Genomic DNA, 16,183 nt, shown 5'->3' on the forward strand with positions numbered 1-16,183 from the left:
GTTGAAACACATAAAAAAAGTTATACAAGGGCTGGGCTTCATAAGATAACATATTACAATCTTGATACTTTATTTAACCTAAACCTATCTGTCCTTTACTAGTGCATGCTCTGCAAGAAAGACCAAATAATGCAAGGAAACCAAACTTTTCCATTGACAGGAAAGCCAGTAACCAGAGGGAACAGATTTGAAATTATTGTCTAAAGTCCAGGAGAGAATGGAGCCAATTTTATTTAATGAAGTGAATTGTTTGAATCTGAAATGCACACTGAGAGGTCAGTGGAAGATTCAATAATAACCCTCAGAGGTGAATTGGAATAATAAGTAAAAAATAAATTGCAGGAGTATGAGGAAAAAGCAGAGGGACCAATCAGATAGTTTGTTTCAATGGCTGACTCAGGCATAAAGGGTTGAGTGTCCATCTTCTGTGCTGTTAAGTTTGATGAACCTGTAAGTGAGCCTTCTGTCGCTGCTCAGTAGATTGGTAAGGTTGCCATGGGTTACCTAGGCTTTGACAGAGAAATGAGGTGTTTGCATTCATACAAGACTTCACTGCATTTCTCTCAAAACTGCCAAAGCTTTTGGCATACATTGAAAAATAATGTACGAGGTTAAATATACAAATTTGGCAATAATCTTGCACACAACAAGATCCCACTGAGTGCTGAGATCAATGATCAGATTCTCTAATTTAACAGAAAAAAAAAAATGCATTTCCAGTAACTCTTTGCGGTCCTTAATGTGCATCAAGCCGTCAGAGCCTCATTTATTGTCTCATTTGTGGGTCTGCACTTCTGATAGTGCAGTACTCTCTCAATACTAAAATGTGGAATCAGCCTTAATGTGCTCAGGCCTATTTGTGGGCCTTGAACCACTGACCTTCAGACTCAGGGGGAGGGGCAATCTTACATTTATAAACTCATGTAATCAAATAAACCAAACTTACTTCTCAAATTTATGGATCTGCTCGTCATTATACTGAAGCTCTGAAATGAAAATTAGACTACTGTAACATTGAGTCCTTAAGCAGGTCCTTTTCCTGATTGAGCTGGTCTGTCACTGTGATCGTGTATTGATTCCCAGACGGATATGGTCCACTGAGTCTTTGTTGGCCATCAAGCAACCATTTTTACACTAATCTAACACCAACCCATTTTATTCTCCCTGCATTACCTTCAACTCTTCCCCCCACCCCCTACATATTCTACCACATATCAGGAGCAACTTATAGTGGCCAATTAACCTATCAAGCCATGCACGTGGGAACACTGGGAGGAAACCCACACGGTCACATGGGGAAGGTGCAAACTTCACACAGACAGCACCAGAGGTCAGGTTCAAACCTGGGTTACTGGAGCTGAGAGGCAGCAGCTGTACTAGTGGTGCCATTGTGTATTGACACACACCCCTCCCTGTTATCAAATAGCCTGCAACACGTTGTACATAATTGTCAATAAGTACTTGGATGAATTCAAGGAAAAGCAACCAATACTACTAAGAGCTAAAGCTTTCCGATGCAGGCTAAGTGAGAAGACCACATGTTCTCTTGCATAGATCTGAGTAATGGTTAAGTAAAAGGAAGTTTATATTTCCATTGCATTCTTTATAACCTCAGAATATCCCAAGGCATTTTATAACCAATTAAAGATTTTTGAGATGCTGTAATGTAGGAAATATGGTGAAGAATTTAGATACAGCAAGCTCTCACTGCCAGCAATGTGAGAGTGGCCAGATAATGTTTTTTAGTGATATTTGTTGGTATTAGCAGGGAGCCTAAAGATACCCTTCTGCTCTTCTTAGAAATAGAGCCATGAGATCTATTATGCCCACGTCAGATGTTTAGTGCATTGTCAAAAATATGGCGTGTCTGACAGCGCAGCACTCCCCCACTCCTGCACTACAGGCCTATGCCTGGAATTTGTGCCCGAGTCTCTGGAACAGAACATGAACCCCATGCCTCTCAGACTCAGAGCAGACTGCTTCCAATGAGGCATTGCTACAGGGTCAGGCCAACACTTGGCTTTGTGGACCTTCATAATTACTGACCAAATGTCCCATTTCTAGTCTAAGCTCTTGTGTACAACATCAGGAATTAAATAGTTTCCTTACTCATTTTCATTCGATCTTTTTTCAGCTGGTGGTGAATAGCAGACACTTTCTCGAGTAAGACTTCCACTTTACTGATTCTACAAAGTAAGTCAGAGGAAAAAAGTATTAATTATTCTTCATTGGCTGATTTTCCATATTTGTTCTTTTTACCTCTTGGTTCCTCCTCTCCTCAAGATGCAGCTCCATTCTGGGGTATGACCTAATGACCACCATTCAGGCCTCACCCAAGTGCCCATTCTCCATGTCAGGGTTAAGACAGCAAGCGTCGGCAGAGATGTATTAGAGCCAACCCTGACCCAGTCTCATCCTTTATCGACACACAAGACAATTTTCAAGCAAAGGCTCAGCAGATAGAAATCAAACCAAGAAAGAGCTCTTGATGATGCAGCTCATTTCATAACTTCAGATGTACCACACCACTTTAGAGCCAATGATGTGTATAAGTACTTTTGTTATATAGGAAACATACAGAAGCAAAAGTTCCCAAAACATCAAAGAGTTAATGGCCAGATGATTATCTTTAATTTTAAAGCTATGTTCGCTACATTTTTGGTCAGAACACCTGGAAGAATTTCTCTGTTGTTCTTCTTCAAAAGACAGCCCTGGATCTTTTCCACCCATGTGGGAGAGCAGACACGGCCTCAGTGGTGGAGGGTGGGATCTCCTGAAGAGCAATGCTTACTCAATATGGCACAGTGTGTGAGCGTGGTCCCACACTCGAGTCATTGGGATTTGATCTCGTGACCTACAAGAATGCCAGAATGAGTGGCAGGAAGCATGATGACATCATCCTACCATCTGCTCAGTTATAAGATTACAAGCCAGCCCGAGTCAAATCACTCTAAACCTGACTGAGCTGGAGGACTTTCACCACCCCCTCAGATCTGACCATTGCTTTCCTCTTGTGCGGCAATTCTAACAAAGACAGAATAAGATACAAAAGCAGGAAAGAACTTGGCAAAGTGTACTGACAGTGCATTTATTTACAACCACTCAGCCAGCCGGATTCAAGCCAAACCCAACACGTATAGTTGGGTCACACCAGCCTCAGGTTATGTTAGCAGATCCTAGTCTTTCCCATCTTAAACCTGGGGCCCAGAAACCAAATATAGCCACAAATGTAGCCCCGATTCCTGCTCCAGCTCAATTACCTCCAGTCAAATACAGAGCGTGCGAACGTTAAGTATAAAAACTTTAAGTTATTTTTTTTGAGCGCCCTTCATAAAGGACAGGGAAGATCCGTTTAAAAGTGGACTGCATTAGTAATATTGTTAATATCATGCTCATAATTCATTATTATCTATCTTACACTATTGTCCAAAATTAAGATTAACCCTTTGGTCTTATACACCTGAATCTGAAGTAAATTGAAGTTGTCACACTGTAACCTGGAGCATCATAATGCGTCCCACTTGGCCTCTACACTTCATCCCTCTGGAATTCCCAACCTAATTCCCACCTTACACACTGAAGAACAAATCCTGGACATCCCATTGTTGAAAGGTCATTCAAGACACAGAAAGCAATTGGTTTAGATTCACCACATCAAGAATGAGAAACAGTTCGAAGAGACAAGCTTATCACCTTCTCACGGGTGATTAGGGATGGGTGATAAATGCTGACCTTGCCAACCCTGTCCACATCCTGACATAGGAATGTAAAAGAGTAGAGCTCTTGAGGAATGATGAGATACAGCAGCAGAGAAGTTTATGTGGAGATATAAAGGAATTTGAGAGCAAGCGATGAGGGATTATTTATTATGGATGGAGTCAGAGCATTGAGAGGTCATTAATTTAAAATTATCACCACAGAGTGAATGGAAAAATTAGGAGCAATAACCTTACAGACAATTACTGAAATTGAAAAATGCTTTGTCACCGGAATGGTAGAGGGAGAGAAGGGAAAGTAATGAAAATGGGAGGATTCAGGGTCATGGAAAGAGTAGGAATAATCATAGGTCGCTCCAGCAAAAAGCCAGCACAAGTATGATGGGATGAGTGACATCCATCAAAACTGCAATCCTCCATGGCCCAGCTCCCTAAGTTAAACAGTGCTCACATGTTGTCTTTATGATGGACGTCATTGCTATTGGACCATTCAGCTGCCGTCAGATCCAGTTGCTTTTGACTGTTTTGAACATTCTGGGAGATGCTTGCCAGGAAGTCCACTGTCTGCAACACAAGACATTTAAACTTACATCAGATATTCTCCCTGCTGATGAGACTACTACATCTCAGTTATTCAGTAAACATAGAGCACAGGTTAGGCACAGAGTAAAAATGCCTCCATCAAGTACTCCCAGATACACATTGATTAGATACAGAAAACACTGATGCATCAAATAATTTAGACCAAGTACAATGCTTTCTATACAGAGTAAAATTCCCTCTGCAATGTCCCATCAAATAATCCAATTGCAGCATATACTCAGTGTGAAGCTTCCCTTGCACTTTCCTTTTATCCTTCTGTCCCCGGTGTCTTCCAGTTTTGAACACCCCAATGTTTTGCTTCTGTTTGGTAAACTTTCTTTTCCCACTCAGTCTAAGTAAAAGATTTTTCTTGTATCCATTTTAACTTTCAACTCCTTTCACGGACGGTCCCCAGGTTTACGGCAGGGTTACATCCTCGACAACTGTTCTTAACCCAAAAAATGGGAATTGAACAAAAACAATGTGTGGGAGAGGATCACAGAAATGCCCATGGCAGGAGAGCGAGCAGGCATGAAAAGAACGGCCGCTGGATGGCCTTACTGATTCAGTAAGTGAGCGACCGAGTCTCCTCAGTGTTCTCAGCTCTGCTTGGCTTGACCCAGCCTGATTGTTGCAGATGGGGTTGGGGGGGGTGGGGGGGGGGGTGCGGGGTGGTGGGTAGGGAGGTTTGGGGTTTCCCACCGAGCAGAAAATGCCTGCAGCTCCACAGCGACCAGGAAATCCACCCCCCGTCCATCCCACTGGTCTCCCACATGCTCGTTCACATGTACGGGCTGTCCATAAGTTGGGCGTCCGTAACCTGGGGAGGGCCTGTACCTCATCGCTTTCCATATTAACAATCAAAAGCCTAGAAATTAGATTAGAAGAATCACTTGGGTCTTTGTCTCGTACTTAAGTTGTGCATAAAGAGACACCTGAACTGGTTACACCAAAGTCCCTCCCACCAGGAAACTGGATCAGGCACTTTCTGTTATGGTTTATCCCAAAGCTGGCGTCATTTTGCACATGTGATTTACTGACCAAAATTGGATTGAGAGGTCATGACTTACCAGTTTGGTTGTTTAATCGTAGGGGTGTGTCAGTAACCATGTGTGAATTAAAAGGGTCCCTCCTGGGGCTTCATTTTTATTTTCACTGACTCTCCCCTCAGGGATTTATAAGTGTTGTGCTGTTTCAGGCTAATAGCATGGATAAAGACTGAGGTGTCTGTGTACACAGTGCACAGGACCCACTCAACATGGCACCATGGTGCAAGATACCCTATTACTCAACACCATGCCATTTGAACATTCCCCTGCCTCTCTGTCTGGTTTTCCCCTTCCATTCCTCGCTGTTTCTCCCTCCCCCATTTTCCCTCAGCTCCATGGCAGCCTTCACCATGGGCAGGGCTTGAAAGAGAATAGCAATAGTAAGATCGGGAAGCAGCTGCTGTCTGTCCCAGATTTGCTTTAGGGAAGTTATAGCACCTACTTAGGGCACCAAAAATGGGTAGAATCCAAATTCTATGCTAGTGTGTTTACCTCCATTATCCCATTTAATATTTTGTATCCTTCAGTGAGATACCCCTTGCCTTTCTGAGCTTAGGAAAAGGACAAGAGTCTGTTCTGTCATTTAATGAGATGTTGGCTAAACCCATCCTTACTTCAGTTATATGCCTTAGCTCAATATCCCAACAGCAACCTTGGCCATCAAAATATTATCACATAGAGATAAAATATTGAATTTAAATTTTTTATTTTAGTCCCTTCCACAATAGTTTTGTTTTGCAGAATTCAAGCCTTTGCACGAGGAAGTGTTTCTTGGCACCACTTCTGAACAGCTGTGTGAGAAATCTAGAAATATCCTCCTGTGCCAGAGTTAAGGTGTGGGAGAAAACCATGCCTATTGCCTTAAGCTCAGTGCCAACCAACACCAGAAATGAACGACTAACTTACCGACTGCAGCTTAATCTGGACATCACCTACTTCAGTTGGATTCATTCGATGCTGTAGGCCAGATCTGTGAGGAAGAGTTTAATGATTTATGTTCTGGTTTATTCTGGATGTGTTTACTTTGCTTACTTTGTCCCTTAAGCAAAAATTACAGATAATACCAGAAAAAAATAGCTGATGATCAGCACTGCATGAATCAGCCAACAAGCTGACAAAAAAAAAATGAAGAAATGCAAGAGTTATAGGCCATACGGGCAAAATATACAATGAATTGGTGCCTGCGGAACAGATTTCTCCAGGGTAACTTCTGACTTCATTCTGGTCTCGAAAGGATTTACCCCTGAATTTCAGTCCTGATGAAGGGCCTCGGCCCGAAACGTCAAATGTTCATTTCCCTCCATAGATGTGGCCTGACCTGCTGAGTTCCTCCAGTATTTTGTGAGTTACCCCTGAATTAATTTCTCCATTCCGCTCATAAAGATCCTACTTCTTGCTGAATGCTGCTCCCCAGTAAAGACCAAGCATCCAAGCATCACTGTATAGGAACCAACCAGAAAGGTGAATATAGGCAGGATCTTCTGATATTTTTTCAGCACAATTTACAGGCGAGTTTTAGGTCACAGTCTGGGATAGATTGATTTCAATGGGGATATAGATTCGCATGGAAGCAAGGGAATAAAAAGACAAGTCCCTGTGTTAAAGAAAGGTTTGTAGCTTGCTAATGTGTGTTAAATATTTATGTGTCAAGAGATGTACCAATTATTAATTTTTACATTCAGCATTTCATGATTAATCATTTTTAAATGTTAGAGTCATTCAAAAACATTTTAAAAAACCCAACAGTCCTTGACAGCCAGCAATTACTGAGCATGTGGCTTTAGTGGCTGTCAAAGGCTTTCATGGTGTGGTTTGATGTTGATTCCTACTCTGATCCCCATCCACCACTCCATTGAGTTGTTCAAGATGCTGCCATCGCAAGAAAGGCTCAAGTAAATTTGGATAAATGGTGATATCAGACAGGTACGAGTGCAGCAGGCCAAAAGGGATTGAATTTAAGAGCAGGGAGGTCATGCTGTAAATATACAGGGTACTGGTGAAGCCACACCTGGAGTACTGTGTGCAGTTCTGGTCTCCTTACTTGAGAAAAGATATACTGGCTTTGGAGGCGGTCCAGAGGAGGTTCACCAGGTTGATTCCGGGGATGAGGGGGTTAGCCTATGAGGAGATATTGAGTCGCCTGGGACTGTACTCACTGGAATTCAGAAGAATGAGAGGGGATCTTATAGAAACATATAAAATTATGAAAGGGATAGATAAGATAGAGGCAGGAAGGTTGTTTCCACTGATAGATGAGACTAGAACTAGGGAACATGGCCTCAAGATTCGGGCGAGTAGATTTAGGATGGAGGAGGAGGAGGAACTGCTTTTCCCAGAGTAGTAAATCTGTGGAATTCTCTGCCCAGGGAAGCAGTAGATGCTACTTCATTAAATATATTTAAGACACAGTTAGAAAGATTTTTGCATAGTAGGGGAATTAAGGGTTATGGGGAAAAGGCAGGTGGGTGGATCTGAGTCCACAGCCATGATCTTATTGAATGGCAGAGCAGGCTCGACAAACCAGATGGCCTACTCCTGCTCCTATTTCTGATGTTCCTATGTAAAGGTAGTAAAATTTAGCCTCATGATGTGACCCAGGTGAGATTTATGGGGTTAAGCTACCTGTGAAAAGTCAGTTATTAATTTTTAAAAAGGGGGCAGGAATGTTATTACAATTCTAACCCTGACTGCAGTCAAGAAGAGGAAGAGAAAATCACCCAAATGTTTGGACCTGGAAACATTCTAGTGCATCATGCAATAGCTAAAATCCATTGCATGTAGTGGCTGTGGTGGATGAGCATATAGTATTCCAGGCAGGCAGCAAAAGAGGACAGTAATAACTTGGAAAATTGTGCATGTAAAATTTGAAAGGCAGATGGCACGGTAGTGTAGCAGTTAGCGTAACGTTATTACAGCGCCAGCAACCCAGGTTCAATTCCGGCTGCTGTCTGTGAGGAGTTTGTACGTTCTCCCCGTGTCTGCGTGGGTTTCCTCCAGGAGCTCTGGTTTCCTCCCACATTCCAAAGACGTACGGGTTAGGAAGTTGTGGGCATGTTATGTTGGCACCGGAAGCGTGGCAACACTTGCAGGCAGCCCCCCAGAACACTCTATGCAAAGATGCATTTCACTGTGTGTTCCGATGTACATGTGACTAATAAAGAAATCTTTATCTTAAAAAAAATGTGGTGAGACTGTGGAAGAGCAGGTGTCTTTGGACCTAGAGTTCCCAGATGTTTCCTGTCAATGGGGGCTTTCTAGCTTTCACATCCGAATCTGATGTTGATCAGCTGATGGATATTGGTTGCATGATTACTTGCAACCCCATTACCTTTGTATAATCCAATTATAAGGATGAGAGAAAGTGAATAAAATACACATGCATACAAATGAGCAGCTTGAGTAGATCACCCAACCTCTTGAGCCTGCTCCATCAATTAACAAGATCGGGGGTGATCTGACCTCAGCCCCGCATTCCTATCTACTCAGGGCAACCTTTTGCCCCATGAGACATTCCTTTCTCCATATCCCTGGAAGGAATTAAAAGCAGTATCATTACTCACTGAATTCTCATCAAGGTGCTCTTGCAGAAATCCAACTTCAGATTCAAAACTGTAACTTGCTGAAGAGTTTTTCTGCATTCCTCTTTCAAAGTCGCACTGGGAAATCAATCAATGTATCAGAATTGTCAATCAATCCATCCACCAACTACTTTGTCCATCAATCAAACCAGTGTCAGTCTTTTATTAATCCTATCAACCTGGAAATCAATGAACCAGTCTGTCACTTACCAATAGATTAAAAAACAAAGTTAGCCAGTCTGAGGTCTTGTAGCATTTTCCAAAGACCAAATTTTAATTGGTCATCATAAAGATATTGAAATAGGTTTCAACGAATATATGACGACCCAAGTCATGTGGGTACATTGCGAGACACAAGATAAAGAAGGCATTTAATCCCATTTTTATTCATCTGTTCACATAGGCCATATTAGCTTTTTATTACATCCAATTGTCTCCTAAATGATTCCAATAGTTATGCCTCCACAACTCTGCTTGGGAGTTAATTCTGGTGATCCCACATTGGATGGCCAACTTCTGTTATCAGTCCCAGAATGAACCCTTTAGTGTTTTGTGTTGGTCTTCTTCTACAGTTTAATTTAAAGCAATGTCCTGTATTAACATTAACACTTAACTAAGTTATACATCTCAACATAAACACTTCTCAGACTTCCTCCCCAGGCTGTAGTACTTGCACATCTTCAGCCTTCTCTCACCCTTCCAACCCAACACTGGCAGGATCCTCAATATCCTGCTCCACCTCTGGTCTCAGATCTTTTTGCTGTTCCTTGCCCGATAGAACTGCGCAACGTATTAAAGTACAGTGCTAAAATACTTGATCTGATTTAATATCATGTGTGGTGTCTTGATATAGGCTGTGAGTATCAAAACATAGGGTGGTACTACAGTTAAACTTGATGCTCCCACCAGAAGTCCAAGAACTTCCAAATACATTTACCATGATCCACTGGTTTTGTATGAACTCTGGTTGACTTTCATCCTCCTAACAAATGGTCTGGTCCCAATAACATCTGGTGATTATTATGAACTCAGCACAGACTGAGTATCCAATCTGTTCCCATTTGGGCTGACAACTCAGGACCAGACACCCGAGTCCTTGAAGGTCCACATCAGGGGTATTCAAAAGGTTTACTCAGAAGCATTGTTTGAGATCCATTTTAAATTTTCATTCTTGTTAACAAATCACTCTGTGGTCTCAGATCTTTCCATCTCTGTAATCTCTTCCGGCCCTACAATTATCCAAGATCTCTGCCTTCCTCTGGTTGTGGTTTCTTGCCCATTTTTGACACCAATTGTTCCACCACTGGCAATGTGCCCTCAGCTACCTAGAACCTAAAGGCTTGTGACAGTTCCAAGCTGTAGAAATTAAATTTCACAGGAGGAAGAGTGCCCATTCTCTGACTGTAAGGAGGGATATAATTCTGCATCAACTCAAAATGATGTTGCAGGAAAGCAACAATATCCTTTGCTACAGGAAGGGCATTGGAGTGAATTAGCTTTTCACCTTCTGCAGATACTCACATCATCCAATATATCCCCCGCAGGATGAAGTCCTGGCATTTCATCAGGGATTTTGTGATCCTCAGCAGCTGATGAACAGCACTCGTCACAGTCTGGAATAGGAAATGCCCACACTCAGCAGGTTCAAGCCCAGTTAGCACTTGTACAGTGAACAAACACAAGAATGTAAGAAAACGCAGGAGTAGGCCATTCGGCCCTTCATGCCTGCTCTGCCATTCAGTAAGATCAGGCCTGGTCTTAGACTGGAGTCACTTTCCTGCATTGACCCCATATTTCTTGATGATTTACTTAATATCCAAAGAATAATGATTAATCACTAAAAATAGAGACATTTATGAAGGAAATGCATTAATTATTCCCCATTTCTTGCATGCTGACACTCAGACTAGGCACCACACAGGTCAGACACAGAGTAAACTGTCATCTACGCTCTCCTAATGAGGAACAGCATAGTTTGGATGCAGACTAAAGCTCCATCTCAATGGACTGCTCCCCGGGCATGACTAACATTGAGGCAGTAGGCCCTTGAGGCTTGGATTCATCCCGAACACCTGCCCCTCTTTTGAGGTTATGTTGATGCCCAGGTATCCATGGAGTGGGAGTGTATCACATCCATGACTAGTGGGCAATGCAGGGAGTAGAATGCATCCTCAATGCAAGATCACTTTTAACTTTTGCCTATGAAATAAAATTTATTTTGAATAAGAAAAAAAATGAAGTAATATACCAAACAATCCCAGGGCAGGGGTGGAATTAGGTTAAATACGGAGCACAGATCCTGTTAAACTGTCCCTTCAAACACTTCAATTACAATGCACTAGAGTGCATCCTGCTTGCTGTGAACAAAACTTTATTTTTAGTTGAAGTTATTTTCAGACAAAACACACACAACATGTGGGCCTGGGATAAAAGCTGAAGAAAAACTTGCATTGTCCCAGGGTTAGTCTTCACCCGCAGGCTATGCCTGCGGACGGGCCTCACCTGTGGGCTATGCCTGGCGATGGGGCCTCACCCGCGGGTTATGCCTGGCGACAGGGCCTTACCCGCGGGCTATGCCCGGCGACGGGCCTCACGCTCATCAGTCCCCTCAATCCACTCCCTTGATCTGCCCCAATCCTCACCACCCTCTATTACAGACCAAGCCTTACCTTTGCAAGATTTGCATCACTGATTAAGTCAAACTTTGGTGGAAAGATTGGCACCTCAGCTGTGAAAAGAGACAAGAAAATATAGGTGAAAAATTAAGGTTTAGTAATCTCTGGCAGTCTTCTCCAAAGTCACTTTTATTTATATCAAGTTGAAGAATTTCCACATTTTGTACAAATTCAAATTGTATAAGTGAGCAGGCAAAAATTTGCCTCCCTCATCATGTTCTCCTTTATAATGGATAGATTGCCTTGGATTGCTTCAAATTATTATCTGAAATAACAGACTGTATCTTTATGAATATTTGAAAGGTCAAGGAATTGATGGTTATGGGGAATTGGCACAGGACAGGAGTTGAGGCCAGCATTGATCAGCCATGATCATATTGAATGGCAGGCAGGATTGAAGGGCTGAATGGCCTACTCCTGCTCTTATTTTCTTTTGTTCTTCATTTGTGGTTGGATGGTGGCCAGATTTGCAAAGTGGCTTGGCAACTGCCAAGCCAGCCCCCATCTGACTGCCCGTTTGCACAACTGGTCCCTTGCTGTGTCCCCAAGGAGCTCGAGTCTCCTGGTCTTCGGATCTACATGCAGCACCAACCATTTAGTAATCCAGCTCTGCTGAGATTTCCCAATGTACCTGGTCCACCGGGTGTCAGAATGGCTCTGGCTTATTGAGACCCAGAGAAGGAACAGAGTCTCTGGCTCAGCCTGAAACTCTTGGGGGTTGCAGGAAGGGGTGTGGAGACAGTTGGGAAAGTGAATTTGGTGAATATTGTGTGCTCATACAATGCTTGACCTAAACACCAGCTAAAGGAGCAATTCAATTAGGACAAAGAGAAATGAATATTTGCTTTAAATCCTTCAAACTCTTGTTCGCTTCCAGATCACTGACATATGAACGTACGCATTAGGAGAAGGAGTATATCACTTGGCCCCTCAAGTTTGCTCTGTCATTTAGTAAATCATGGCTGCCCTGATTCTAACCTCAACTCGACATTCCTCAGTACCTACAGTAACCATTTAGCCCCTTGTTAATCAAGTATCCATCTACAAATTACTGGAGAAATTCAATGCAGGGACACAACACAAAACATCAACCATTCCTTCGCTTCCACAGATGCTGTTTGACTTGCTGAGTTCTTCCAGCAGTTTGTTTTGTGTCTCCAAGTATCTGCCTGCCTTTGCCTTAAAAATATCGAAAGACTCTGTTTCCACTGCCCTTTGAGAGAGTTTCAAAGACGCATGAATTGAGAGGTAAAAATCCTTGCCTTAACTGGATGACCCTTTACTTTTAATCAATGATCTTTAATTCCTCTCCACATGCATCCTGTCACAACCACTTAGGATCCTACTTGCTTCAATCGAGTCCCCTCTCAGTCTTCCAAATTCCAGTGATAAAAACATAGTCTGTCTAACATTTCCTCATTAGACAACCCACCCATTCCAGGTATTAGTCTAGTAGACCTTCTCTGAACTGCTTCCAAGGAATTAACATTTTCCCTTAAATAAAGAGACCAATTCAATTCATAGAAATCCATATGTGGTCTCACTAACATTCTTTATAATTGCAGCATAACCTCCTTACTTTTGTATTCAATTTGCCTAGCAATAAATAATAAAGAGTCAGTAAGTCAGGTTGCAGCTACAGTATATAAAACTTCGGTTAGGCGGCACTTGGAGTATTGTGAGCATTTCTGGTCACCCCGTTACAGGAAGGGTGTGGAGGCTTTGGAGAGGGTTTGGAAGAGGTTTACCAGGATGCTGCCTGGATTAGAGAGTATTAGCTCTAAGCAGAGGTTGGACAAACTTGGACTGCTTTCTCTGGAGCTTTGGAGACAGAGGGGAGACCTGATAGAAGTTTATAAAATTATGAGAGACTTAGATAGGGTAGGCAGCCAGAATCTTTTTCCCAGGGTAGAAATGAGAAATACTAGAGAGCATAACTTTAAAGGGGGAAAATTTAAAGGGGATGTGCAGGGCAAGTTTATTTTTTATTATACACAGAGAGTGGTAGGTGCCTGGAATGCACTGCCAGGGGTTGTAATGGAAGCTGAAGTGATAGTGGCATTTAAGAGGCTTTTAGATAGGCATATAAATATACAGGGAATAGAGGGATATGGATCATACGCAGGCAGAAGGGATTAGTTTAATTTGGTATCATGTTCAGCACAGACATTGTGGGCTGAAGGGCCTCTTTCTGTGCTGTACTGTTCTATGTTAATTCTGATGACTTTCTTAATTACTTGCTGCATCCATAAATCAGCCTTTTGCAAATTATGCAGTGTTACCTATCCATGCCTTTTCCTGCATGAGGGTGGATACGAGGCCACTCCCCACTCCAAGGATACAGCTGGAAAGTATCGCTATCGAAAATAGCCCATTATTTCATTGTATCTGTGGTCAACTGAGGGAGCTCTGCGATGTCAGAGGGTCTCAAGAAGGGAGTGCCTCGTTGTCAGGTTGCCACTGTTGAGGGATTGCTGCAGTATCAAAGGTATCATATTTCAGTTATGTTACATTCCCTCATCTTCTCTCTCAGAAGCATGTCATTTTTACCAGTTTTTGGGCCATTATTTATCCTCAACAAATAGATGACAATAGAGTCATATAGAAACAGGCCGATTTTCGAGTCTGCACTGAGCATCAAGCCCCGATTTACACTAATCTTACATTAATCCTGTTATTCTTCCTGTCAATTCTACTCAGATTCTGTTCCTAACCTGTACACCATGGACAATGACTAACCCACACATCTTTGGAAATTCTTTGAGGCTGTATATGGAGATCACAGCATACACCACACATGGACAGTGAGAAGTGAATCAAAGTAACAAATTAGAGGCATCCTACATTCTTCCAAAAGCACTGCAGAAAAGGACTGACCGGGGATATTAAATCTGATTGCTAAAATGAAAAGATACGAGTATTGACATTATTAGCTAAAGAACTGAAACAAGAGCCCTACCTCATTCAAACAGGCCACTTACGCTCTTTGTATATGATTCCAATGGGTGCCTTCTGCTCTTTGCTCACCAGAATGATTGGTCTCTCCTCTGTTGTTTTTGGTACCATATGTACCTGTTGGACCAATTCCAGTTCCAAGAAATACCCTTCATAAATGAGCTCCTGATCTGGAGCTGGTATGTCAGTCTGTCTGAAAATAGCATCCATCAAGACATTGACTCTGCGAAAAATGACGGCAAGAATTTAATGATGAGATGATGAACTAGCCTACATCAGCCATCTAACTGTCTCAATTCCATGTCTTCATTCTTATTGCAGACCTACCAATCTACACCTTCTTCCTTCTCTCTGTATTAAAATCAGGACACATTGCAACATCTTCAACTTTAGTTAATTCTTTCAAGGACCTCATCCTCTTCCTGCTGTCTATAAACTACGAGTTCCCCAATCAACATTTTATCATTCACCTAACCTCTTCCACTCTATTCTACTCTGCTATGGGCCCCAGTCTTTGCAATGGAAATGGCTTTATTGGCTGCAACATCGATGAGCATCAGTTGCTGGGTGTACTTCCCACTGCACATTTAGAGAACGTATCTATGAAAACAATTTGCCAGCAACCTCATTATTACTGTATCAAAGTGATTGGAAATCGGTAGTGGAAAACCCAATGGTCTTTTTATTGTTTGCTTGTTCTTATCTATTGGCTCTTATTTGGTTGGTGTCTCCAGTTATGAACAGGATCACAACCATGAAGTTCTGCCATTCAGGCAAATTAAAAAAAGAATAGGTGGAAGAAAAAACTTAAAGAGGTGGAGTCTCACCATCAACATCTCACAGCTACACTTAAACACAGAGGTGCCACGAAGCACTCCAAACTGACAGGTCATTTGTTTGGCTGCACAATCTCCAGTGGCAGGAGAGATAGAATGGAGAGCCTTTGTTCTCACAGGGTCAAGGATTGATGAGCTGGGGGTGGGGAGAAGGGTGGAGATGGAGCAGCAGAGAAGCAGAAGCACAAATAATGATCAGTCCAGGTTAACCATCATACACCCAGCAACCCGCGAGATAAATTGATGACATTGTTGATGGTGAGAAGGATAGTCTAAAGTTACTGAACAATATTGATCAGCTAGTAAATTGGGCTTCTTCAAAGATCATATCTACCTGTTCTGCCACCTTTAGGATTTTATGGACCAAGGTCTCTCTGTTCCTCAATACTCCTTAGGGATCTACCATTCATGGTCTATGCTCTGCCCTTATTACACTTCCCAAAAGGCATCACCTTACACTTATTGGGACCAAATTCCATTTATCATTGTTCTGCCCAATTTATGAGCTCATCAGTATGGGAGTTTTACTCTACCTTTGCATTCCCCAATGAGCTTTATTTGTAAGTCTTGTAGGTGCATATTTAACTATTCCTTACATGGTAAATAAATTAGTCACAACTGATTTTATTGTGCAAGAAGAATAAAATTACAAGCACGATTCTCTTCTCTCAAAAACTGGCTAGAGAAAGTACATCATCAGATGATATAAATTCATTTATTAAAAGGAATAGGAATATAAACAAGTCCACATTCCTGTTTTCCCATCAGGGAGCTGTTCTCTTAGATTTGTAG

General features: G+C 42.2%; 1 protein-coding gene across 7 annotated transcripts in view; it reads right to left on the reverse strand.

Annotated features, from left to right (window-relative positions):
* The window catches only part of ikbke (inhibitor of nuclear factor kappa B kinase subunit epsilon), a 46,561-nt gene that overhangs the window by 13,987 nt on the left and 16,391 nt on the right, over positions 1 to 16,183 (reverse strand). For all 7 annotated transcript variants that reach the window (XM_052034951.1, XM_052034950.1, XM_052034949.1 and 4 more), the window contains 8 exons: positions 14,582 to 14,778; positions 11,595 to 11,653; positions 10,447 to 10,538; positions 8,908 to 9,003; positions 6,254 to 6,317; positions 4,168 to 4,280; positions 2,110 to 2,186; positions 947 to 986 (listed from right to left, as the gene is read on the reverse strand). In XM_052034951.1, coding sequence (XP_051890911.1) covers positions 947 to 986; positions 2,110 to 2,186; positions 4,168 to 4,280; positions 6,254 to 6,317; positions 8,908 to 9,003; positions 10,447 to 10,538; positions 11,595 to 11,653; positions 14,582 to 14,778 — 738 coding nt within the window. The remainder of the gene's footprint in view (positions 1 to 946; positions 987 to 2,109; positions 2,187 to 4,167; positions 4,281 to 6,253; positions 6,318 to 8,907; positions 9,004 to 10,446; positions 10,539 to 11,594; positions 11,654 to 14,581; positions 14,779 to 16,183) is intronic.

Source organism: Pristis pectinata, chromosome 20, assembly GCF_009764475.1.
Source record: "Pristis pectinata isolate sPriPec2 chromosome 20, sPriPec2.1.pri, whole genome shotgun sequence".
NCBI classification, from domain to species: Eukaryota; Metazoa; Chordata; class Chondrichthyes; order Rhinopristiformes; family Pristidae; genus Pristis; species Pristis pectinata.